This window comes from Drosophila bipectinata, unplaced genomic scaffold (genome assembly GCF_030179905.1).
Source record: "Drosophila bipectinata strain 14024-0381.07 unplaced genomic scaffold, DbipHiC1v2 scaffold_175, whole genome shotgun sequence".
Classification (NCBI taxonomy): Eukaryota; Metazoa; Arthropoda; class Insecta; order Diptera; family Drosophilidae; genus Drosophila; species Drosophila bipectinata.
The window spans coordinates 94986-113105 of NW_027222816.1; the positions used below are offsets into that span (position 1 = coordinate 94986).

At 38.0% G+C, this 18120-nt stretch overlaps 14 protein-coding genes across 14 annotated transcripts; 6 read left to right on the top strand and 8 right to left on the bottom strand.

Moving 5' to 3' along the window:
• Positions 1–15: 15 nt before the first annotated feature.
• Positions 16–327, top strand: LOC138927135 (histone H4). The gene has a single exon (XM_070282652.1). It carries the CDS (start codon positions 16–18, stop codon positions 325–327), a length of 312 nt encoding a protein of 103 aa, XP_070138753.1.
• A 638-nt stretch (positions 328–965) lies between these two features.
• LOC122321213 (histone H2A) lies at positions 966–1340 on the bottom strand. Its single transcript, XM_043210781.2, has one exon. It carries the CDS (start codon positions 1338–1340, stop codon positions 966–968), a length of 375 nt encoding a protein of 124 aa, XP_043066716.1.
• A 224-nt stretch (positions 1341–1564) lies between these two features.
• Positions 1565–1936, top strand: LOC122321214 (histone H2B). Its single transcript, XM_043210782.2, has one exon. The coding sequence runs from the start codon at positions 1565–1567 to the stop codon at positions 1934–1936; it is 372 nt and encodes a 123-aa protein (XP_043066717.1).
• A 394-nt stretch (positions 1937–2330) lies between these two features.
• Positions 2331–3199, bottom strand: LOC122321210 (histone H1-like). Its single transcript, XM_043210778.2, has one exon. It carries the CDS (start codon positions 3167–3169, stop codon positions 2420–2422), a length of 750 nt encoding a protein of 249 aa, XP_043066713.2. The 5' UTR covers positions 3170–3199; the 3' UTR covers positions 2331–2419.
• Positions 3200–5356: 2157 nt separating this feature from the next.
• On the bottom strand, positions 5357–5767 carry LOC122321211 (histone H3). Its single transcript, XM_043210779.2, has one exon. The coding sequence runs from the start codon at positions 5765–5767 to the stop codon at positions 5357–5359; it is 411 nt and encodes a 136-aa protein (XP_043066714.1).
• Positions 5768–6053: 286 nt separating this feature from the next.
• Positions 6054–6365, top strand: LOC138927136 (histone H4). Its single transcript, XM_070282653.1, has one exon. The coding sequence runs from the start codon at positions 6054–6056 to the stop codon at positions 6363–6365; it is 312 nt and encodes a 103-aa protein (XP_070138754.1).
• A 634-nt stretch (positions 6366–6999) lies between these two features.
• On the bottom strand, positions 7000–7374 carry LOC122321108 (histone H2A). The gene has a single exon (XM_043210453.2). It carries the CDS (start codon positions 7372–7374, stop codon positions 7000–7002), a length of 375 nt encoding a protein of 124 aa, XP_043066388.1.
• A 224-nt stretch (positions 7375–7598) lies between these two features.
• On the top strand, positions 7599–7970 carry LOC122321109 (histone H2B). The gene has a single exon (XM_043210454.2). The coding sequence runs from the start codon at positions 7599–7601 to the stop codon at positions 7968–7970; it is 372 nt and encodes a 123-aa protein (XP_043066389.1).
• A 394-nt stretch (positions 7971–8364) lies between these two features.
• Positions 8365–9212, bottom strand: LOC122321202 (histone H1-like). The gene has a single exon (XM_043210725.2). It carries the CDS (start codon positions 9201–9203, stop codon positions 8454–8456), a length of 750 nt encoding a protein of 249 aa, XP_043066660.1. The 5' UTR covers positions 9204–9212; the 3' UTR covers positions 8365–8453.
• A 1356-nt stretch (positions 9213–10568) lies between these two features.
• Positions 10569–10979, bottom strand: LOC108132097 (histone H3). Its single transcript, XM_017251351.3, has one exon. The coding sequence runs from the start codon at positions 10977–10979 to the stop codon at positions 10569–10571; it is 411 nt and encodes a 136-aa protein (XP_017106840.1).
• A 286-nt stretch (positions 10980–11265) lies between these two features.
• LOC108132099 (histone H4) lies at positions 11266–11577 on the top strand. Its single transcript, XM_017251353.3, has one exon. The coding sequence runs from the start codon at positions 11266–11268 to the stop codon at positions 11575–11577; it is 312 nt and encodes a 103-aa protein (XP_017106842.1).
• Positions 11578–12215: 638 nt separating this feature from the next.
• Positions 12216–12590, bottom strand: LOC108132098 (histone H2A). The gene has a single exon (XM_017251352.3). It carries the CDS (start codon positions 12588–12590, stop codon positions 12216–12218), a length of 375 nt encoding a protein of 124 aa, XP_017106841.1.
• A 224-nt stretch (positions 12591–12814) lies between these two features.
• Positions 12815–13186, top strand: LOC122321225 (histone H2B). The gene has a single exon (XM_043210798.2). It carries the CDS (start codon positions 12815–12817, stop codon positions 13184–13186), a length of 372 nt encoding a protein of 123 aa, XP_043066733.1.
• A 394-nt stretch (positions 13187–13580) lies between these two features.
• On the bottom strand, positions 13581–14436 carry LOC122321221 (histone H1-like). The gene has a single exon (XM_043210794.2). It carries the CDS (start codon positions 14417–14419, stop codon positions 13670–13672), a length of 750 nt encoding a protein of 249 aa, XP_043066729.1. The 5' UTR covers positions 14420–14436; the 3' UTR covers positions 13581–13669.
• Between the last annotated feature and the right edge of the window lie 3684 nt (positions 14437–18120).

The following is an 18120-nucleotide window of genomic DNA, read 5'->3' on the forward strand; positions in this document are numbered from 1 at the left end:
AAACAAAACTGAAAAATGACTGGACGCGGTAAAGGTGGCAAAGGTCTGGGAAAAGGTGGCGCTAAGCGTCATCGCAAAGTCTTGCGTGATAACATCCAGGGTATTACGAAGCCAGCTATCCGTCGTTTGGCTCGTCGTGGCGGTGTGAAGCGCATCTCTGGTCTTATCTACGAGGAAACTCGTGGAGTTCTAAAAGTGTTTTTGGAGAACGTAATTCGCGATGCTGTCACCTACACCGAACACGCCAAAAGGAAGACCGTGACGGCCATGGATGTTGTTTATGCCCTGAAGAGACAAGGACGCACTCTATACGGCTTTGGCGGTTAAAATTATTTTTGTACAGCCTGTACTTAACTATGTATACAATCGGTCCTTTTCAGGACCACAATTTGTTTTAACAGAAAAAGAGAAATAAATTTTAAATAATACCTACATATCTTAGCCTATTAGACAATAAATATATCTAATTATTCAGCACGCTTAAGGCATGCGGCACCCACCAGTGGACTGAAGTCTACACTTATAGTAAAATATATATTGTAGTTTATACAATTCGTTAATATATGTGTATTATACAATCAATAAAAACGCACAATATGACTTAAATCTAAAAGTTTTATTTTAAAAAGAGAAAGAAACTACTAGAAAAGAAGCTTCATATATACATATATTTTTTTCAATCACACTTCACGCAAATAATAAATACGAAATTCTTGTATTTTATATGTAAGTGGAATTTCAACTTTTATTTCTATCATAGATACATAATGTATCCACAAACATACATTTTTCTCCAATAAATCTGTTTAGAATATTTTTTTGTTGTTTAAACTATTGTCTTGGCCTAATATTTCTAATGAAAATTTGCATTCTTCTTAAATGGTTTGGTCGTCCTGAAAAGGACGTTTGGGTTTATATATGAGTTTATGTACAAGCAGGTAAGATACAGGACCGCAATTAAATCTTTAAGCCTTCTTCTCGGTCTTCTTTGGCAACAGGACAGCCTGGATGTTGGGCAGAACGCCACCCTGAGCAATGGTGACACCAGAGAGCAGCTTGTTCAACTCCTCGTCATTGCGAATGGCCAACTGCAGATGACGGGGAATGATCCTAGTCTTCTTGTTGTCACGGGCAGCATTGCCAGCTAACTCGAGAACTTCAGCTGCCAGGTATTCCATAACGGCAGCCAGATAAACAGGAGCGCCGGCACCAACGCGTTCAGCATAGTTGCCTTTGCGGAGCAGACGGTGAATACGTCCAACGGGAAACTGAAGACCAGCACGATTCGATCGGGACTTTGCCTTTCCCTTCACTTTTCCACCCTTGCCACGGCCAGACATATTTTTTTACTTCACGTTTATTCACTTCACACACGAATATTGAACACAACTTAGGAACACCAATTTATACCTATGCGTTTGCCTTTGCGTTCCGTTGGGGGTAGGTCGTTTCTGATGAACATTTTGAATAGCAGACCTGAAAACCCTGCTCGAATAAAAGTACTAAAAACTGATCCAACACCAACTTTGGTATAAGTGGAAGTGAAGTGAATTTTAAAGTAATAATGCCGCCGAAAACCAGTGGAAAGGCAGCCAAGAAGGCTGGCAAAGCTCAGAAAAATATAACCAAGAACGATAAGAAGAAGAAGCGCAAGAGGAAGGAAAGCTATGCCATCTACATCTACAAGGTTCTGAAGCAGGTCCACCCTGACACTGGAATTTCGTCTAAAGCTATGAGTATAATGAACAGCTTCGTGAACGATATCTTTGAGCGTATTGCTGCTGAGGCATCGCGTCTGGCGCATTACAACAAGCGCTCGACCATCACCAGTCGGGAAATCCAAACGGCTGTTCGCCTTCTCCTGCCTGGAGAGTTGGCCAAGCACGCCGTCAGTGAAGGAACCAAGGCTGTCACCAAGTATACAAGCTCCAAGTAGATTTCTCGCTTGATGGGCAGAATGATCGAAAAAAGGCCCTTTTCAGGGCCACAACATTATTTCATCAAAGACACCCATTTTTCAATAAAAGTAAATAAATTAATTGTTTGAAATCGTTTTTGTAAGAAACTGAAATTTAATTTATGTTGTTTTAGTATTAATATACTATATTATAAATAGCCAATTCGCGATCGCTATTTTAAATCCAATTAGGATGGATGAAATTTATATTTATACTGTATTAGCATTTATATAATATATTATATTCTTATATTAATACAATTTTCAAAATTACGATTGCTATTTTGAATCCAATTAGGATTAAGATAGTCTTCTAAAATGTCAAGCTAAGCAAAATTGATATTTTTTCTCTTTAAAAAATGTATTGTAGCCCTGAAAAGGGCTTGTTTAATGTAATTTTAGATATCGAAATCTAAAATTGCGATTGCGAAACTGTACAAATATAATGCACATTATCACAATTTATTTTTTCGCTGCCGTGGTCTTAGCTTTCGGCTTCTTTGCGGTAGTAGGAGCTGGTGCTTTCTTTACCGTCTTCTTGGGCTTAGCGGATGCAGCTGGTTTAGCCTTTGGGGCTTTAGCTGCCTTTGGTTTCGCCGATGATGGCTTCACTTTTGTTGCTACTGTTTTAGCCTTAACGGTACCAGACTTCTTAGCGTCCTTTGCCTTGGCCTTCTCGGTTTTCTTCTTTTCAGCTGTCTTCTTGGTAGCCACGGCTTTTTTAGTTTTCGGCTTCTTGTCGGCAGCTCCCGCGGCCTTCTTAGTGGTGGCTCCGGTCTTCTTGGTCGATACCTTCTTGCTTTTAGTTTTTTTCTCAACAGAAGAAGGCTTCGGCTTGGGCTCCTTTTTGGCTGAAGCCGATAATTTAAAGGAACCAGAAGCACCCTTTCCCTTCGTCTGGATCAGCTTACCATTGGCCACAGCAGACTTCAGGTACTTCTTGATGAAAGGAGCCAGTTTCTGAGCATCGCACTTGTATGTGGCAGTGATGTACTTCTTGATTGCTAGAAGCGAGGAGCCCCCACGCTCCTTCAAATTCTTAATTGAAGCGTCTACCATTTGTTGAGTTGGCGGATGCGATGGTGGTGCTGCGGTCTTCTTCGCTTTTGTGGCAGCAGATCCAGTTGCCTTTTTGGCTGCTACTTTCTTCTCAGCCGGCGCCGGTGGAGCTGCCACAGGAGACGCGGATGTAGCTACTGCTGAATCAGACATTCTTTAAATTTTTATTCACAAAAATAAACTTTTTTTATGCAAAAAATAGCCCGCGAACCCACATCCAAAGTCCCTTGTTCGGATGAGAATCGAGGAGGAGAGCAGTTTGACTATGTGTTTGGCACAGTTCATTTGTGTTACAAATGTTTTTTCAAAGGGTGTAATTATTTTTCATTATTTTGTTCTTATGATAATAAAATTAATGTTTGTTTTAATTGCGTTTGAATCTTAAATATTCAAAATTTGAGGAAAACCTTTCTCAGTTGCCGTATATAGATTCGATACTTTTTTTTGGGTACCCGAAAGTGCACGTTTACGTTAATATCTTAAATATTTTGCATTAAAACGTCATTAAAAATATAAAATTGTTGTATTTTTTGTTAATTTACTACTGAAAGTCTTAAATTGAACTTTCAACTACCAGCTATGCAAAACGTAACTATATTTTTATGAAGTATTCATGCTTAAATATAGCTTTTAAAATGACCCTTTCCTGGATAAAATGTGAACTTTCATTTGACATTAAGAAACTGTTTTAGTACTAAACAAGAAAGGAAAGCTAACTTCGGGCGGAGCCGAAGTTTATATACCCTTGCAGTTAAAACCGGATATATATCGCAAACATCGGATATAGTTGGCCGATCCTTATGGGAATAGGAATATATAATCCAATTTATTACAATACAAAATCTAAAAAAAGTCCCAAACTTCTATCTTCAAAAATACGAAAGTTGATATTTCTACCAAATACCATTTCCGATCGTTCAGTTATATGGCAGCTATGGGATATAGTCGGCCGATCCTAATGAAATTTGGTAGGTTGGATCAACTGACCAAGAATTAAATCTGTACTAAGTTCCAGCTTTCTATCTTCAAAAACACGAAAGTTGGGTCATTTCCGATCGTTCAGTTATATGGCAGCTATAGGATATAGTCGGCCGATCCTTATGAAATTTGGCATGACGTAATGTTTTGCCAAAAATAGCTCACATGTCAAATTTGAACTCTCTAACTCTAAAAACACCAAAGTTATACCATTTCCGATCAATCAGTTATATGGCAGCTATAGGATATAGTCGGCCGATCCGGGCCGTTCCGACTTATATACTGCGTGCAAAGGAAAGAAGGGTGTGTGCAAAGTTTCAAGACGATAGCTTTAAAACTGAGAGACTAGTTCGCGTAGAAACAGACAGACGGACAGACAGACGGACAGACGGACAGACGGACAGACGGACAGACGGACATGCTCATATCAACTCAGGAGGTGATCCTGATCAAGAATATATATACTTTATAGGGTCGGAGATGTCTCCTTCACTGCGTTGCACACTTTTGACCAAAATTATAATACCCTCTGCAAGGGTATAAAAATATTATTTTTCTAAAATAATGTAAATTAAAATGTTTAATATTAGAATAAATCTTATCTATTTCCCATTCTGCATATCTTAAAAATTCTAAATTCATTTTCGTCTCAAAAATGGATTGTATATTTTCCACTGGTAGCTCGAAGGTATACGTTGAGGCTAGTAATTTATATTCTGAATGTGTTCATATTACCAATAAACTTTTCTTACTTAACTTTTAGTTACCATATTAAAACGCAAAAAATAAACTACAATTTGTTCTTAGGACTAATGAATTTCATTTGACAATATATACACAATTTACTATATTATTTAATAATATACAACTTATAAATTAGTTTCCAATAGACAATATGTATATTAAAAAAAAAATAAAATGTAATTCAACTTTTTTATAACAAGACCCTTCGACCCTTTGCCGCTTTTGTAAAAATCATAATAACATTATTTATAAATTATTAATAAATGATTATTTTGATGATCCGCTGCTCACACAAGACCAGACATATTTTTGGTTCTTCATATATGTATCTTCCAAATAATGACAACAGTGTATTTCAATGTTTATTTTGTAAACAATTCCATATTTATAAAAAAAAAACATGCTTTTAAATGCTTGGATTTAATTTAGTTATAATATATATCCTAGCGTTCGAAAAAAAATATTTAAACCTAACCTATTTTAACCTTTTAAACCTAAAAATAAGTTCTGTAAAATCAAAATAGTTATTCAAATCTCAGTTAAAAAAAGCTTTGTGGTCCTGAAAAGGACCGATTTTTTAGTTTAAATTTAAGGGCTGCCAATTGACAATTGTTCAATTTAAGCGCGCTCTCCACGGATACGACGGGCCAGCTGGATGTCTTTGGGCATAATAGTAACACGCTTAGCATGGATGGCGCACAAATTGGTATCTTCAAACAGACCAACCAGATAGGCTTCGCTAGCTTCCTGCAAAGCCATCACAGCAGAGCTCTGGAAGCGCAAATCTGTCTTGAAATCCTGAGCTATTTCACGCACCAACCGCTGGAATGGCAGTTTACGGATCAACAGCTCAGTACTCTTCTGGTAGCGACGGATCTCACGGAGAGCCACAGTTCCGGGGCGATAGCGATGGGGCTTCTTTACTCCTCCGGTGGCTGGCGCACTTTTACGTGCGGCCTTTGTAGCCAGTTGTTTGCGTGGGGCCTTGCCACCAGTCGATTTACGAGCAGTCTGCTTTGTACGAGCCATTTCAATTTCCAAATTCACTGTTCTCTTCGCGCCTCTAATAACACAATAAACGTGCTGCCCGTTTCGCTACCTCTTTATATACCAGAAACGCCGAGGGTTGAAAAGAGGGAGATAGAACGACATGCCATTTCGTCTATTGGGTTTACGAAGAGCGGGAAAAGCATATCGCTCCGAACTCTTCGAATTCTCGTTGAATCGGTATAAAGAGCGGTGGCTCCTTCCGCGTTAAGTTAGTTCTTCAGTGACTATCGTGCAGTGTCGTATCGTTAATAAACAAAACTGAAAAATGACTGGACGCGGTAAAGGTGGCAAAGGTCTGGGAAAAGGTGGCGCTAAGCGTCATCGCAAAGTCTTGCGTGATAACATCCAGGGTATTACGAAGCCAGCTATCCGTCGTTTGGCTCGTCGTGGCGGTGTGAAGCGCATCTCTGGTCTTATCTACGAGGAAACTCGTGGAGTTCTAAAAGTGTTTTTGGAGAACGTAATTCGCGATGCTGTCACCTACACCGAACACGCCAAAAGGAAGACCGTGACGGCCATGGATGTTGTTTATGCCCTGAAGAGACAAGGACGCACTCTATACGGCTTTGGCGGTTAAAATTATTTTTGTACAGCCTGTACTTAACTATGTATACAATCGGTCCTTTTCAGGACCACAATTTGTTTTAACAGAAAAAGAGAAATAAATTTTAAATAATACCTACATATCTTAGCCTATTAGACAATAAATATATCTAATTATTCAGCACGCTTAAGGCATGCGGCACCCACCAGTGGACTGAAGTCTACACTTATAGTAAAATATATATTGTAGTTTATACAATTCGTTAATATATGTGTATTATACAATCAATAAAAACGCACAATATGACTTAAATCTAAAAGTTTTATTTTAAAAAGAGAAAGAAACTACTAGAAAAGAAGCTTCATATATATATTTTTTTCAATCACACTTCACGCAAATAATAAATACGAAATTCTTGAATTTTATATGTAAGTGGAATTTCAACTTTTATTTCTATCATAGATACATAATGTATCCACAAACATACATTTTTCTCCAATAAATCTGTTTAGAATATTTTTTTGTTGTTTAAACTATTGTCTTGGCCTAATATTTCTAATGAAAATTTGCATTCTTCTTAAATGGTTTGGTCGTCCTGAAAAGGACGTTTGGGTTTATATATGAGTTTATGTACAAGCAGGTAAGATACAGGACCGCAATTAAATCTTTAAGCCTTCTTCTCGGTCTTCTTTGGCAACAGGACAGCCTGGATGTTGGGCAGAACGCCACCCTGAGCAATGGTGACACCAGAGAGCAGCTTGTTCAACTCCTCGTCATTGCGAATGGCCAACTGCAGATGACGGGGAATGATCCTAGTCTTCTTGTTGTCACGGGCAGCATTGCCAGCTAACTCGAGAACTTCAGCTGCCAGGTATTCCATAACGGCAGCCAGATAAACAGGAGCGCCGGCACCAACGCGTTCAGCATAGTTGCCTTTGCGGAGCAGACGGTGAATACGTCCAACGGGAAACTGAAGACCAGCACGATTCGATCGGGACTTTGCCTTTCCCTTCACTTTTCCACCCTTGCCACGGCCAGACATATTTTTTTACTTCACGTTTATTCACTTCACACACGAATATTGAACACAACTTAGGAACACCAATTTATACCTATGCGTTTGCCTTTGCGTTCCGTTGGGGGTAGGTCGTTTCTGATGAACATTTTGAATAGCAGACCTGAAAACCCTGCTCGAATAAAAGTACTAAAAACTGATCCAACACCAACTTTGGTATAAGTGGAAGTGAAGTGAATTTTAAAGTAATAATGCCGCCGAAAACCAGTGGAAAGGCAGCCAAGAAGGCTGGCAAAGCTCAGAAAAATATAACCAAGAACGATAAGAAGAAGAAGCGCAAGAGGAAGGAAAGCTATGCCATCTACATCTACAAGGTTCTGAAGCAGGTCCACCCTGACACTGGAATTTCGTCTAAAGCTATGAGTATAATGAACAGCTTCGTGAACGATATCTTTGAGCGTATTGCTGCTGAGGCATCGCGTCTGGCGCATTACAACAAGCGCTCGACCATCACCAGTCGGGAAATCCAAACGGCTGTTCGCCTTCTCCTGCCTGGAGAGTTGGCCAAGCACGCCGTCAGTGAAGGAACCAAGGCTGTCACCAAGTATACAAGCTCCAAGTAGATTTCTCGCTTGATGGGCAGAATGATCGAAAAAAGGCCCTTTTCAGGGCCACAACATTATTTCATCAAAGACACCCATTTTTCAATAAAAGTAAATAAATTAATTGTTTGAATTAGTTTTTGTAAGAAACTGAAATTTAATTTATGTTGTTTTAGTATTAATATACTATATTATAAATAGCCAATTCGCGATCGCTATTTTAAATCCAATTAGGATGGATGGAATTTATATTTATACTGTATTAGCATTTATATAATATATTATATTCTTATATTAATACAATTTTCAAAATTACGATTGCTATTTTGAATCCAATTAGGATTAAGATAGTCTTCTAAAATGTCAAGCTAAGCAAAATTGATATTTTTTCTCTTTAAAAAATGTATTGTAGCCCTGAAAAGGGCTTGTTTAATGTAATTTTAGATATCGAAATCTAAAATTGCGATTGCGAAACTGTACAAATATAATGCACATTATCACAATTTATTTTTTCGCTGCCGTGGTCTTAGCTTTCGGCTTCTTTGCGGTAGTAGGAGCTGGTGCTTTCTTTACCGTCTTCTTGGGCTTAGCGGATGCAGCTGGTTTAGCCTTTGGGGCTTTAGCTGCCTTTGGTTTCGCCGATGATGGCTTCACTTTTGTTGCTACTGTTTTAGCCTTAACGGTACCAGACTTCTTAGCGTCCTTTGCCTTGGCCTTCTCGGTTTTCTTCTTTTCAGCTGTCTTCTTGGTAGCCACGGCTTTTTTAGTTTTCGGCTTCTTGTCGGCAGCTCCCGCGGCCTTCTTAGTGGTGGCTCCGGTCTTCTTGGTCGATACCTTCTTGCTTTTAGTTTTTTTCTCAACAGAAGAAGGCTTCGGCTTGGGCTCCTTTTTGGCTGAAGCCGATAATTTAAAGGAACCAGAAGCACCCTTTCCCTTCGTCTGGATCAGCTTACCATTGGCCACAGCAGACTTCAGGTACTTCTTGATGAAAGGAGCCAGTTTCTGAGCATCGCACTTGTATGTGGCAGTGATGTACTTCTTGATTGCTAGAAGCGAGGAGCCCCCACGCTCCTTCAAATTCTTAATTGAAGCGTCTACCATTTGTTGAGTTGGCGGATGCGATGGTGGTGCTGCGGTCTTCTTCGCTTTTGTGGCAGCAGATCCAGTTGCCTTTTTGGCTGCTACTTTCTTCTCAGCCGGCGCCGGTGGAGCTGCCACAGGAGACGCGGATGTAGCTACTGCTGAATCAGACATTCTTTAAATTTGTATTCACAAAAATAAACTTTTTTTATGCAAAAAATAGCCCGCGAACCCACATCCAAAGTCCCTTGTTCGGATGAGAATCGAGGAGGAGAGCAGTTTGACTATGTGTTTGGCACAGTTCATTTGTGTTACAAATGTTTTTTCAAAGGGTGTAATTATTTTTCATTATTTTGTTCTTATGATAATAAAATTAATGTTTGTTTTAATTGCGTTTGAATCTTAAATATTCAAAATTTGAGGAAAACCTTTCTCAGTTGCCGTATATAGATTCGATACTTTTTTTTGGGTACCCGAAAGTGCACGTTTACGTTAATATCTTAAATATTTTGCATTAAAACGTCATTAAAAATATAAAATTGTTGTATTTTTTGTTAATTTACTACTGAAAGTCTTAAATTGAACTTTCAACTACCAGCTATGCAAAACGTAACTATATTTTTATGAAGTATTCATGCTTAAATATAGCTTTTAAAATGACCCTTTCCTGGATAAAATGTGAACTTTCATTTGACATTAAGAAACTGTTTTCGTACTAAAAAATATTATTTTTCTAAAATAATGTAAATTAAAATGTTTAATATTAGAATAAATCTTATCTATTTCCCATTCTGCATATCTTAAAAATTCTAAATTCATTTTCGTCTCAAAAATGGATTGTATATTTTCCACTGGTAGCTCGAAGGTATACGTTGAGGCTAGTAATTTATATTCTGAATGTGTTCATATTACCAATAAACTTTTCTTACTTAACTTTTAGTTACCATATTAAAACGCAAAAAATAAACTACAATTTGTTCTTGGGACTAATGAATTTCATTTGACAATATATACACAATTTACTATATTATTTAATAATATACAACTTATAAATTAGTTTCCAATAGACAATATGTATATTAAAAAAAAAAATGAAATGTAATTCAACTTTTTTATAACAAGACCCTTCGACCCTTTGCCGCTTTTGTAAAAATCATAATAACATTATTTATAAATTATTAATAAATGATTATTTTGATGATCCGCTGCTCACACAAGACCAGACATATTTTTGGTTCTTCATATATGTATCTTCCAAATAATGACAACAGTGTATTTCAATGTTTATTTTGTAAACAATTCCTTATTTATAAAAAAAAACATGCTTTTAAATGCTTGGATTTATTTTAGTTATAATATATATCCTAGCGTTCGAAAAAAAATATTTAAACCTAACCTATTTTAACCTTTTAAACCTAAAAATAAGTTCTGTAAAATCAAAATAGTTATTCAAATCTCAGTTAAAAAAAGCTTTGTGGTCCTGAAAAGGACCGATTTTTTAGTTTAAATTTAAGGGCTGCCAATTGACAATTGTTCAATTTAAGCGCGCTCTCCACGGATACGACGGGCCAGCTGGATGTCTTTGGGCATAATAGTAACACGCTTAGCATGGATGGCGCACAAATTGGTATCTTCAAACAGACCAACCAGATAGGCTTCGCTAGCTTCCTGCAAAGCCATCACAGCAGAGCTCTGGAAGCGCAAATCTGTCTTGAAATCCTGAGCTATTTCACGCACCAACCGCTGGAATGGCAGTTTACGGATCAACAGCTCAGTACTCTTCTGGTAGCGACGGATCTCACGGAGAGCCACAGTTCCGGGGCGATAGCGATGGGGCTTCTTTACTCCTCCGGTGGCTGGCGCACTTTTACGTGCGGCCTTTGTAGCCAGTTGTTTGCGTGGGGCCTTGCCACCAGTCGATTTACGAGCAGTCTGCTTTGTACGAGCCATTTCAATTTCCAAATTCACTGTTCTCTTCGCGCCTCTAATAACACAATAAACGTGCTGCCCGTTTCGCTACCTCTTTATATACCAGAAACGCCGAGGGTTGAAAAGAGGGAGATAGAACGACATGCCATTTCGTCTATTGGGTTTACGAAGAGCGGGAAAAGCATATCGCTCCGAACTCTTCGAATTCTCGTTGAATCGGTATAAAGAGCGGTGGCTCCTTCCGCGTTAAGTTAGTTCTTCAGTGACTATCGTGCAGTGTCGTATCGTTAATAAACAAAACTGAAAAATGACTGGACGCGGTAAAGGTGGCAAAGGTCTGGGAAAAGGTGGCGCTAAGCGTCATCGCAAAGTCTTGCGTGATAACATCCAGGGTATTACGAAGCCAGCTATCCGTCGTTTGGCTCGTCGTGGCGGTGTGAAGCGCATCTCTGGTCTTATCTACGAGGAAACTCGTGGAGTTCTAAAAGTGTTTTTGGAGAACGTAATTCGCGATGCTGTCACCTACACCGAACACGCCAAAAGGAAGACCGTGACGGCCATGGATGTTGTTTATGCCCTGAAGAGACAAGGACGCACTCTATACGGCTTTGGCGGTTAAAATTATTTTTGTACAGCCTGTACTTAACTATGTATACAATCGGTCCTTTTCAGGACCACAATTTGTTTTAACAGAAAAAGAGAAATAAATTTTAAATAATACCTACATATCTTAGCCTATTAGACAATAAATATATCTAATTATTCAGCACGCTTAAGGCATGCGGCACCCACCAGTGGACTGAAGTCTACACTTATAGTAAAATATATATTGTAGTTTATACAATTCGTTAATATATGTGTATTATACAATCAATAAAAACGCACAATATGACTTAAATCTAAAAGTTTTATTTTAAAAAGAGAAAGAAACTACTAGAAAAGAAGCTTCATATATACATATATTTTTTTCAATCACACTTCACGCAAATAATAAATACGAAATTCTTGTATTTTATATGTAAGTGGAATTTCAACTTTTATTTCTATCATAGATACATAATGTATCCACAAACATACATTTTTCTCCAATAAATCTGTTTAGAATATTTTTTTGTTGTTTAAACTATTGTCTTGGCCTAATATTTCTAATGAAAATTTGCATTCTTCTTAAATGGTTTGGTCGTCCTGAAAAGGACGTTTGGGTTTATATATGAGTTTATGTACAAGCAGGTAAGATACAGGACCGCAATTAAATCTTTAAGCCTTCTTCTCGGTCTTCTTTGGCAACAGGACAGCCTGGATGTTGGGCAGAACGCCACCCTGAGCAATGGTGACACCAGAGAGCAGCTTGTTCAACTCCTCGTCATTGCGAATGGCCAACTGCAGATGACGGGGAATGATCCTAGTCTTCTTGTTGTCACGGGCAGCATTGCCAGCTAACTCGAGAACTTCAGCTGCCAGGTATTCCATAACGGCAGCCAGATAAACAGGAGCGCCGGCACCAACGCGTTCAGCATAGTTGCCTTTGCGGAGCAGACGGTGAATACGTCCAACGGGAAACTGAAGACCAGCACGATTCGATCGGGACTTTGCCTTTCCCTTCACTTTTCCACCCTTGCCACGGCCAGACATATTTTTTTACTTCACGTTTATTCACTTCACACACGAATATTGAACACAACTTCGGAACACCAATTTATACCTATGCGTTTGCCTTTGCGTTCCGTTGGGGGTAGGTCGTTTCTGATGAACATTTTGAATAGCAGACCTGAAAACCCTGCTCGAATAAAAGTACTAAAAACTGATCCAACACCAACTTTGGTATAAGTGGAAGTGAAGTGAATTTTAAAGTAATAATGCCGCCGAAAACCAGTGGAAAGGCAGCCAAGAAGGCTGGCAAAGCTCAGAAAAATATAACCAAGAACGATAAGAAGAAGAAGCGCAAGAGGAAGGAAAGCTATGCCATCTACATCTACAAGGTTCTGAAGCAGGTCCACCCTGACACTGGAATTTCGTCTAAAGCTATGAGTATAATGAACAGCTTCGTGAACGATATCTTTGAGCGTATTGCTGCTGAGGCATCGCGTCTGGCGCATTACAACAAGCGCTCGACCATCACCAGTCGGGAAATCCAAACGGCTGTTCGCCTTCTCCTGCCTGGAGAGTTGGCCAAGCACGCCGTCAGTGAAGGAACCAAGGCTGTCACCAAGTATACAAGCTCCAAGTAGATTTCTCGCTTGATGGGCAGAATGATCGAAAAAAGGCCCTTTTCAGGGCCACAACATTATTTCATCAAAGACACCCATTTTTCAATAAAAGTAAATAAATTAATTGTTTGAATTAGTTTTTGTAAGAAACTGAAATTTAATTTATGTTGTTTTAGTATTAATATACTATATTATAAATAGCCAATTCGCGATCGCTATTTTAAATCCAATTAGGATGGATGGAATTTATATTTATACTGTATTAGCATTTATATAATATATTATATTCTTATATTAATACAATTTTCAAAATTACGATTGCTATTTTGAATCCAATTAGGATTAAGATACTCTTCTAAAATGTCAAGCTAAGCAAAATTGATATTTTTTCTCTTTAAAAAATGTATTGTAGCCCTGAAAAGGGCTTGTTTAATGTAATTTTAGATATCGAAATCTAAAATTGCGATTGCGAAACTGTACAAATATAATGCACATTATCACAATTTATTTTTTCGCTGCCGTGGTCTTAGCTTTCGGCTTCTTTGCGGTAGTAGGAGCTGGTGCTTTCTTTACCGTCTTCTTGGGCTTAGCGGATGCAGCTGGTTTAGCCTTTGGGGCTTTAGCTGCCTTTGGTTTCGCCGATGATGGCTTCACTTTTGTTGCTACTGTTTTAGCCTTAACGGTACCAGACTTCTTAGCGTCCTTTGCCTTGGCCTTCTCGGTTTTCTTCTTTTCAGCTGTCTTCTTGGTAGCCACGGCTTTTTTAGTTTTCGGCTTCTTGTCGGCAGCTCCCGCAGCCTTCTTAGTGGTGGCTCCGGTCTTCTTGGTCGATACCTTCTTGCTTTTAGTTTTTTTCTCAACAGAAGAAGGCTTCGGCTTGGGCTCCTTTTTGGCTGAAGCCGATAATTTAAAGGAACCAGAAGCACCCTTTCCCTTCGTCTGGATCAGCTTACCATTGGCCACAGCAGACTTCAGGTACTTCTTGATGAAAGGAGCCAGTTTCTGAGCATCGCACTTGTATGTGGCAATGATGTACTTCTTGATTGCTAGAAGCGAGGAGCCCCCACGCTCCTTCAAATTCTTAATTGAAGCGTCTACCATTTGTTGAGTTGGCGGATGCGATGGTGGTGCTGCGATCTTCTTCGCTTTTGTGGCAGCAGATCCAGTTGCCTTTTTGGCTGCTACTTTCTTCTCAGCCGGCGCCGGTGGAGCTGCCACAGGAGACGCAGATGTAGCTACTGCTGAATCAGACATTCTTTAAATCTTTATTCACAAAAATAAACTTTTTTTATGCAAAAAATAGCCCGCGAACCCACATCCAAAGTCCCTTGTTCGGATGAGAATCGAGGAGGAGAGCAGTTTGACTATGTGTTTGGCACAGTTCATTTGTGTTACAAATGTTTTTTCAAAGGGTGTAATTATTTTTCATTATTTTGTTCTTATGATAATAAAATTAATGTTTTTTTTAATTGCGTTTGAATCTTAAATATTCAAAATTTGAGGAAAACCTTTCTCAGTTGCCGTATATAGATTCGATACTTGTTTTTGGGTACCCGAAAGTGCACGTTTACGTTAATATCTTAAATATTTTGCATTAAAACGTCATTAAAAATATAAAATTGTTGTATTTTTTGTTAATTTACTACTGAAAGTCTTAAATTGAACTTTCAACTACCAGCTATGCAAAACGTAACTATATTTTTATGAAGTATTCATGCTTAAATATAGCTTTTAAAATGACCCTTTCCTGGATAAAATGTGAACTTTCATTTGACATTAAGAAACTGTTTTCGTACTAAAAAATATTATTTTTCTAAAATAATGTAAATTAAAATGTTTAATATTAGAATAAATCTTATCTATTTCCCATTCTGCATATCTTAAAAATTCTAAATTCATTTTCGTCTCAAAAATGGATTGTATATTTTCCACTGGTAGCTCGAAGGTATACGTTGAGGCTAGTAATTTATATTCTGAATGTGTTCATATTACCAATAAACTTTTCTTACTTAACTTTTAGTTACCATATTAAAACGCAAAAAATAAACTACAATTTGTTCTTGGGACTAATGAATTTCATTTGACAATATATACACAATTTACTATATTATTTAATAATATACAACTTATAAATTAGTTTCCAATAGACAATATGTATATTAAAAAAAAAAATGAAATGTAATTCAACTTTTTTATAACAAGACCCTTCGACCCTTTGCCGCTTTTGTAAAAATCATAATAACATTATTTATAAATTATTAATAAATGATTATTTTGATGATCCGCTGCTCACACAAGACCAGACATATTTTTGGTTCTTCATATATGTATCTTCCAAATAATGACAACAGTGTATTTCAATGTTTATTTTGTAAACAATTCCTTATTCATAAAAAAAACATGCTTTTAAATGCTTGGATTTATTTTAGTTATAATATATATCCTAGCGTTCGAAAAAATATTTTTTTCAGCCTTTTAAACCTAAAAATAAGTTCTGTAAAATCAAAATAGTTATTCAAATCTCAGTTAAAAAAAGCTTTGTGGTCCTGAAAAGGACCGATTTTTTAGTTTAAATTTAAGGGCTGCCAATTGACAATTGTTCAATTTAAGCGCGCTCTCCACGGATACGACGGGCCAGCTGGATGTCTTTGGGCATAATAGTAACACGCTTAGCATGGATGGCGCACAAATTGGTATCTTCAAACAGACCAACCAGATAGGCTTCGCTAGCTTCCTGCAAAGCCATCACAGCAGAGCTCTGGAAGCGCAAATCTGTCTTGAAATCCTGAGCTATTTCACGCACCAACCGCTGGAATGGCAGTTTACGGATCAACAGCTCAGTACTCTTCTGGTAGCGACGGATCTCACGGAGAGCCACAGTTCCGGGGCGATAGCGATGGGGCTTCTTTACTCCTCCGGTGGCTGGCGCACTTTTACGTGCGGCCTTTGTAGCCAGTTGTTTGCGTGGGGCCTTGCCACCACCACCATTTCAATTTCCAAATTCACTGTTCTCTTCGCGCCTCTAATAACACAATAAACGTGCTGCCCGTTTCGCTACCTCTTTATATACCAGAAACGCCGAGGGTTGAAAAGAGGGAGATAGAACGACATGCCATTTCGTCTATTGGGTTTACGAAGAGCGGGAAAAGCATATCGCTCCGAACTCTTCGAATTCTCGTTGAATCGGTATAAAGAGCGGTGGCTCCTTCCGCGTTAAGTTAGCCATACTAAATGACAAGTGCAATGTTTTCAGGTTTGGGTATTTACATTTGCCAATAAGAGTTAGAGCGAGAGCGAGCGTTAGAAATACCGTTAGACTTTGATTCTTAGAATTGAAAGGGTTGTGGTAACAAGTGTATATAAGAAGCGCTTTTTGGTAGTGTTGTGTAAATACTGCTCTTTTAGGTGAACATGTTCACTTGTTCTTTTTTTTCAAAAGAGTCAACTCACTCATATTGCTCACTTGCTCACTGTTCATTGCTCAGTTGCTTACTTGCTCACTGTTCATTGCTCAGTTGCTCATTGCTCAGTGAATTACCAAGCCAATGATTATGATTAGATTATGTTTCATAATTAATTTTCAAACTTACCGATATTTTTACATTTTAATTTGTGGCAAAACTTTTGCTCCCTTCATTGGGCATTTAAAAATAGTAAAACGAAATCCTTCATGGATAATTGAATTCCATCCATAATATTCCATTTTCGGTTTAAATTCTGTACTTATTGAATGAGAACAAAATGTGCAAAAAAGAGTAACTAAGCACAAATGAACAAGGGAGCAAGTGAACAAGTGAACAAAAATGAACAAGTGAACAAAAATGAGCAAAAATGAGCAAGTGAACAAAAATGAGCAAGTGAACAAAAAAGAACAAAAAGGAAGGAACCAGTTCGCTCACTCAGTTGAGTGAACAACTCTTTTTTGTTCACTCACTCATGAGCAACCCAACACTACTTTTTGGGTGGTCGTCGTCACTTGATCCTGACAATTGGTCACAGTTGGACGATCCGACCCCCTAAAAACTCTAAAGTGGTGAAAAAGTTAAAAAAATAGTGAAAAAGTGGAAAAAATTAAAAAGTAGTGAAAAAGTAACAATACAATAAAATCAACAGTGGAAAAAAGACCCAAAATAGACCAAAAATTTAAAATAATAAAAACAACAATATTGAAACAATAAAAAGTGCAAAAAAATTATGTTAATCCATCAACATCAACACCATTATTATTACAACAACAAACACCAATTGATATTGTAAATAATCCAATTCAATATCAATATCTCATAATACAACAACATGATGAACAACAAAATCAACAAAATCAATTATTTTTATTGACCACAACATCTGCATCATCAAATATACCAACATCAGAATTAATAACAACATCATCAACAATAATGGCAACGACGACGACAACGGCTACGACAACGACAACGACAACGACGTCATCGGCAATGACAACGTTAATGGCACCACCATCCATGCCATTATCACGTTCACAGCCACCGTCACCGTCACCGTCACAGTCGCCGTCACCGTCATTGTCAATATCGACATCACCATCATTGGAACAATTATTAACATTGTCACCATCACCGCCGCCACAGCAATGGCAGCAACAATATATACAATATAAAAAACAGCAACTAGATCAACAGCAACAACAACATCGACAACAATGGTGTTATTATCAACAAAATCAACAAGAACAGCCACAATTGTTGCAACAGCAACAACAGCAGCAACAACAACAAATTTGGTGGCAACATCATCAAAATCAACAGCAACAGCAACAGCAACCGCTGCCGCTGTCGATGCCGATGCCACCACCACCCCCGCCACCACCACCATTGGCACCATTAACAACAGCAACAGCAACAATAACAAATCAACAACATTTACAATTGTTGCAACTCCAGCAACAGCAACAGCAACAACAACAACAACAAGCT

Excerpts from the sequence above, each read along its gene's own strand:
- LOC108132099 (XM_017251353.3), top strand. The coding sequence starts at position 11,266 with ATGACTGGACGCGGTAAAGGTGGCAAAGGTCTGGGAAAAGGTGGCGCT.
- LOC122321210 (XM_043210778.2), bottom strand. The coding sequence starts at position 3,169 with ATGTCTGATTCAGCAGTAGCTACATCCGCGTCTCCTGTGGCAGCTCCA.
- LOC122321221 (XM_043210794.2), bottom strand. The coding sequence starts at position 14,419 with ATGTCTGATTCAGCAGTAGCTACATCTGCGTCTCCTGTGGCAGCTCCA.
- LOC122321214 (XM_043210782.2), top strand. The coding sequence starts at position 1,565 with ATGCCGCCGAAAACCAGTGGAAAGGCAGCCAAGAAGGCTGGCAAAGCT.
- LOC108132098 (XM_017251352.3), bottom strand. The coding sequence starts at position 12,590 with ATGTCTGGCCGTGGCAAGGGTGGAAAAGTGAAGGGAAAGGCAAAGTCC.
- LOC122321202 (XM_043210725.2), bottom strand. The coding sequence starts at position 9,203 with ATGTCTGATTCAGCAGTAGCTACATCCGCGTCTCCTGTGGCAGCTCCA.
- LOC122321213 (XM_043210781.2), bottom strand. The coding sequence starts at position 1,340 with ATGTCTGGCCGTGGCAAGGGTGGAAAAGTGAAGGGAAAGGCAAAGTCC.
- LOC122321225 (XM_043210798.2), top strand. The coding sequence starts at position 12,815 with ATGCCGCCGAAAACCAGTGGAAAGGCAGCCAAGAAGGCTGGCAAAGCT.
- LOC122321109 (XM_043210454.2), top strand. The coding sequence starts at position 7,599 with ATGCCGCCGAAAACCAGTGGAAAGGCAGCCAAGAAGGCTGGCAAAGCT.
- LOC122321108 (XM_043210453.2), bottom strand. The coding sequence starts at position 7,374 with ATGTCTGGCCGTGGCAAGGGTGGAAAAGTGAAGGGAAAGGCAAAGTCC.
- LOC138927136 (XM_070282653.1), top strand. The coding sequence starts at position 6,054 with ATGACTGGACGCGGTAAAGGTGGCAAAGGTCTGGGAAAAGGTGGCGCT.
- LOC108132097 (XM_017251351.3), bottom strand. The coding sequence starts at position 10,979 with ATGGCTCGTACAAAGCAGACTGCTCGTAAATCGACTGGTGGCAAGGCC.
- LOC122321211 (XM_043210779.2), bottom strand. The coding sequence starts at position 5,767 with ATGGCTCGTACAAAGCAGACTGCTCGTAAATCGACTGGTGGCAAGGCC.
- LOC138927135 (XM_070282652.1), top strand. The coding sequence starts at position 16 with ATGACTGGACGCGGTAAAGGTGGCAAAGGTCTGGGAAAAGGTGGCGCT.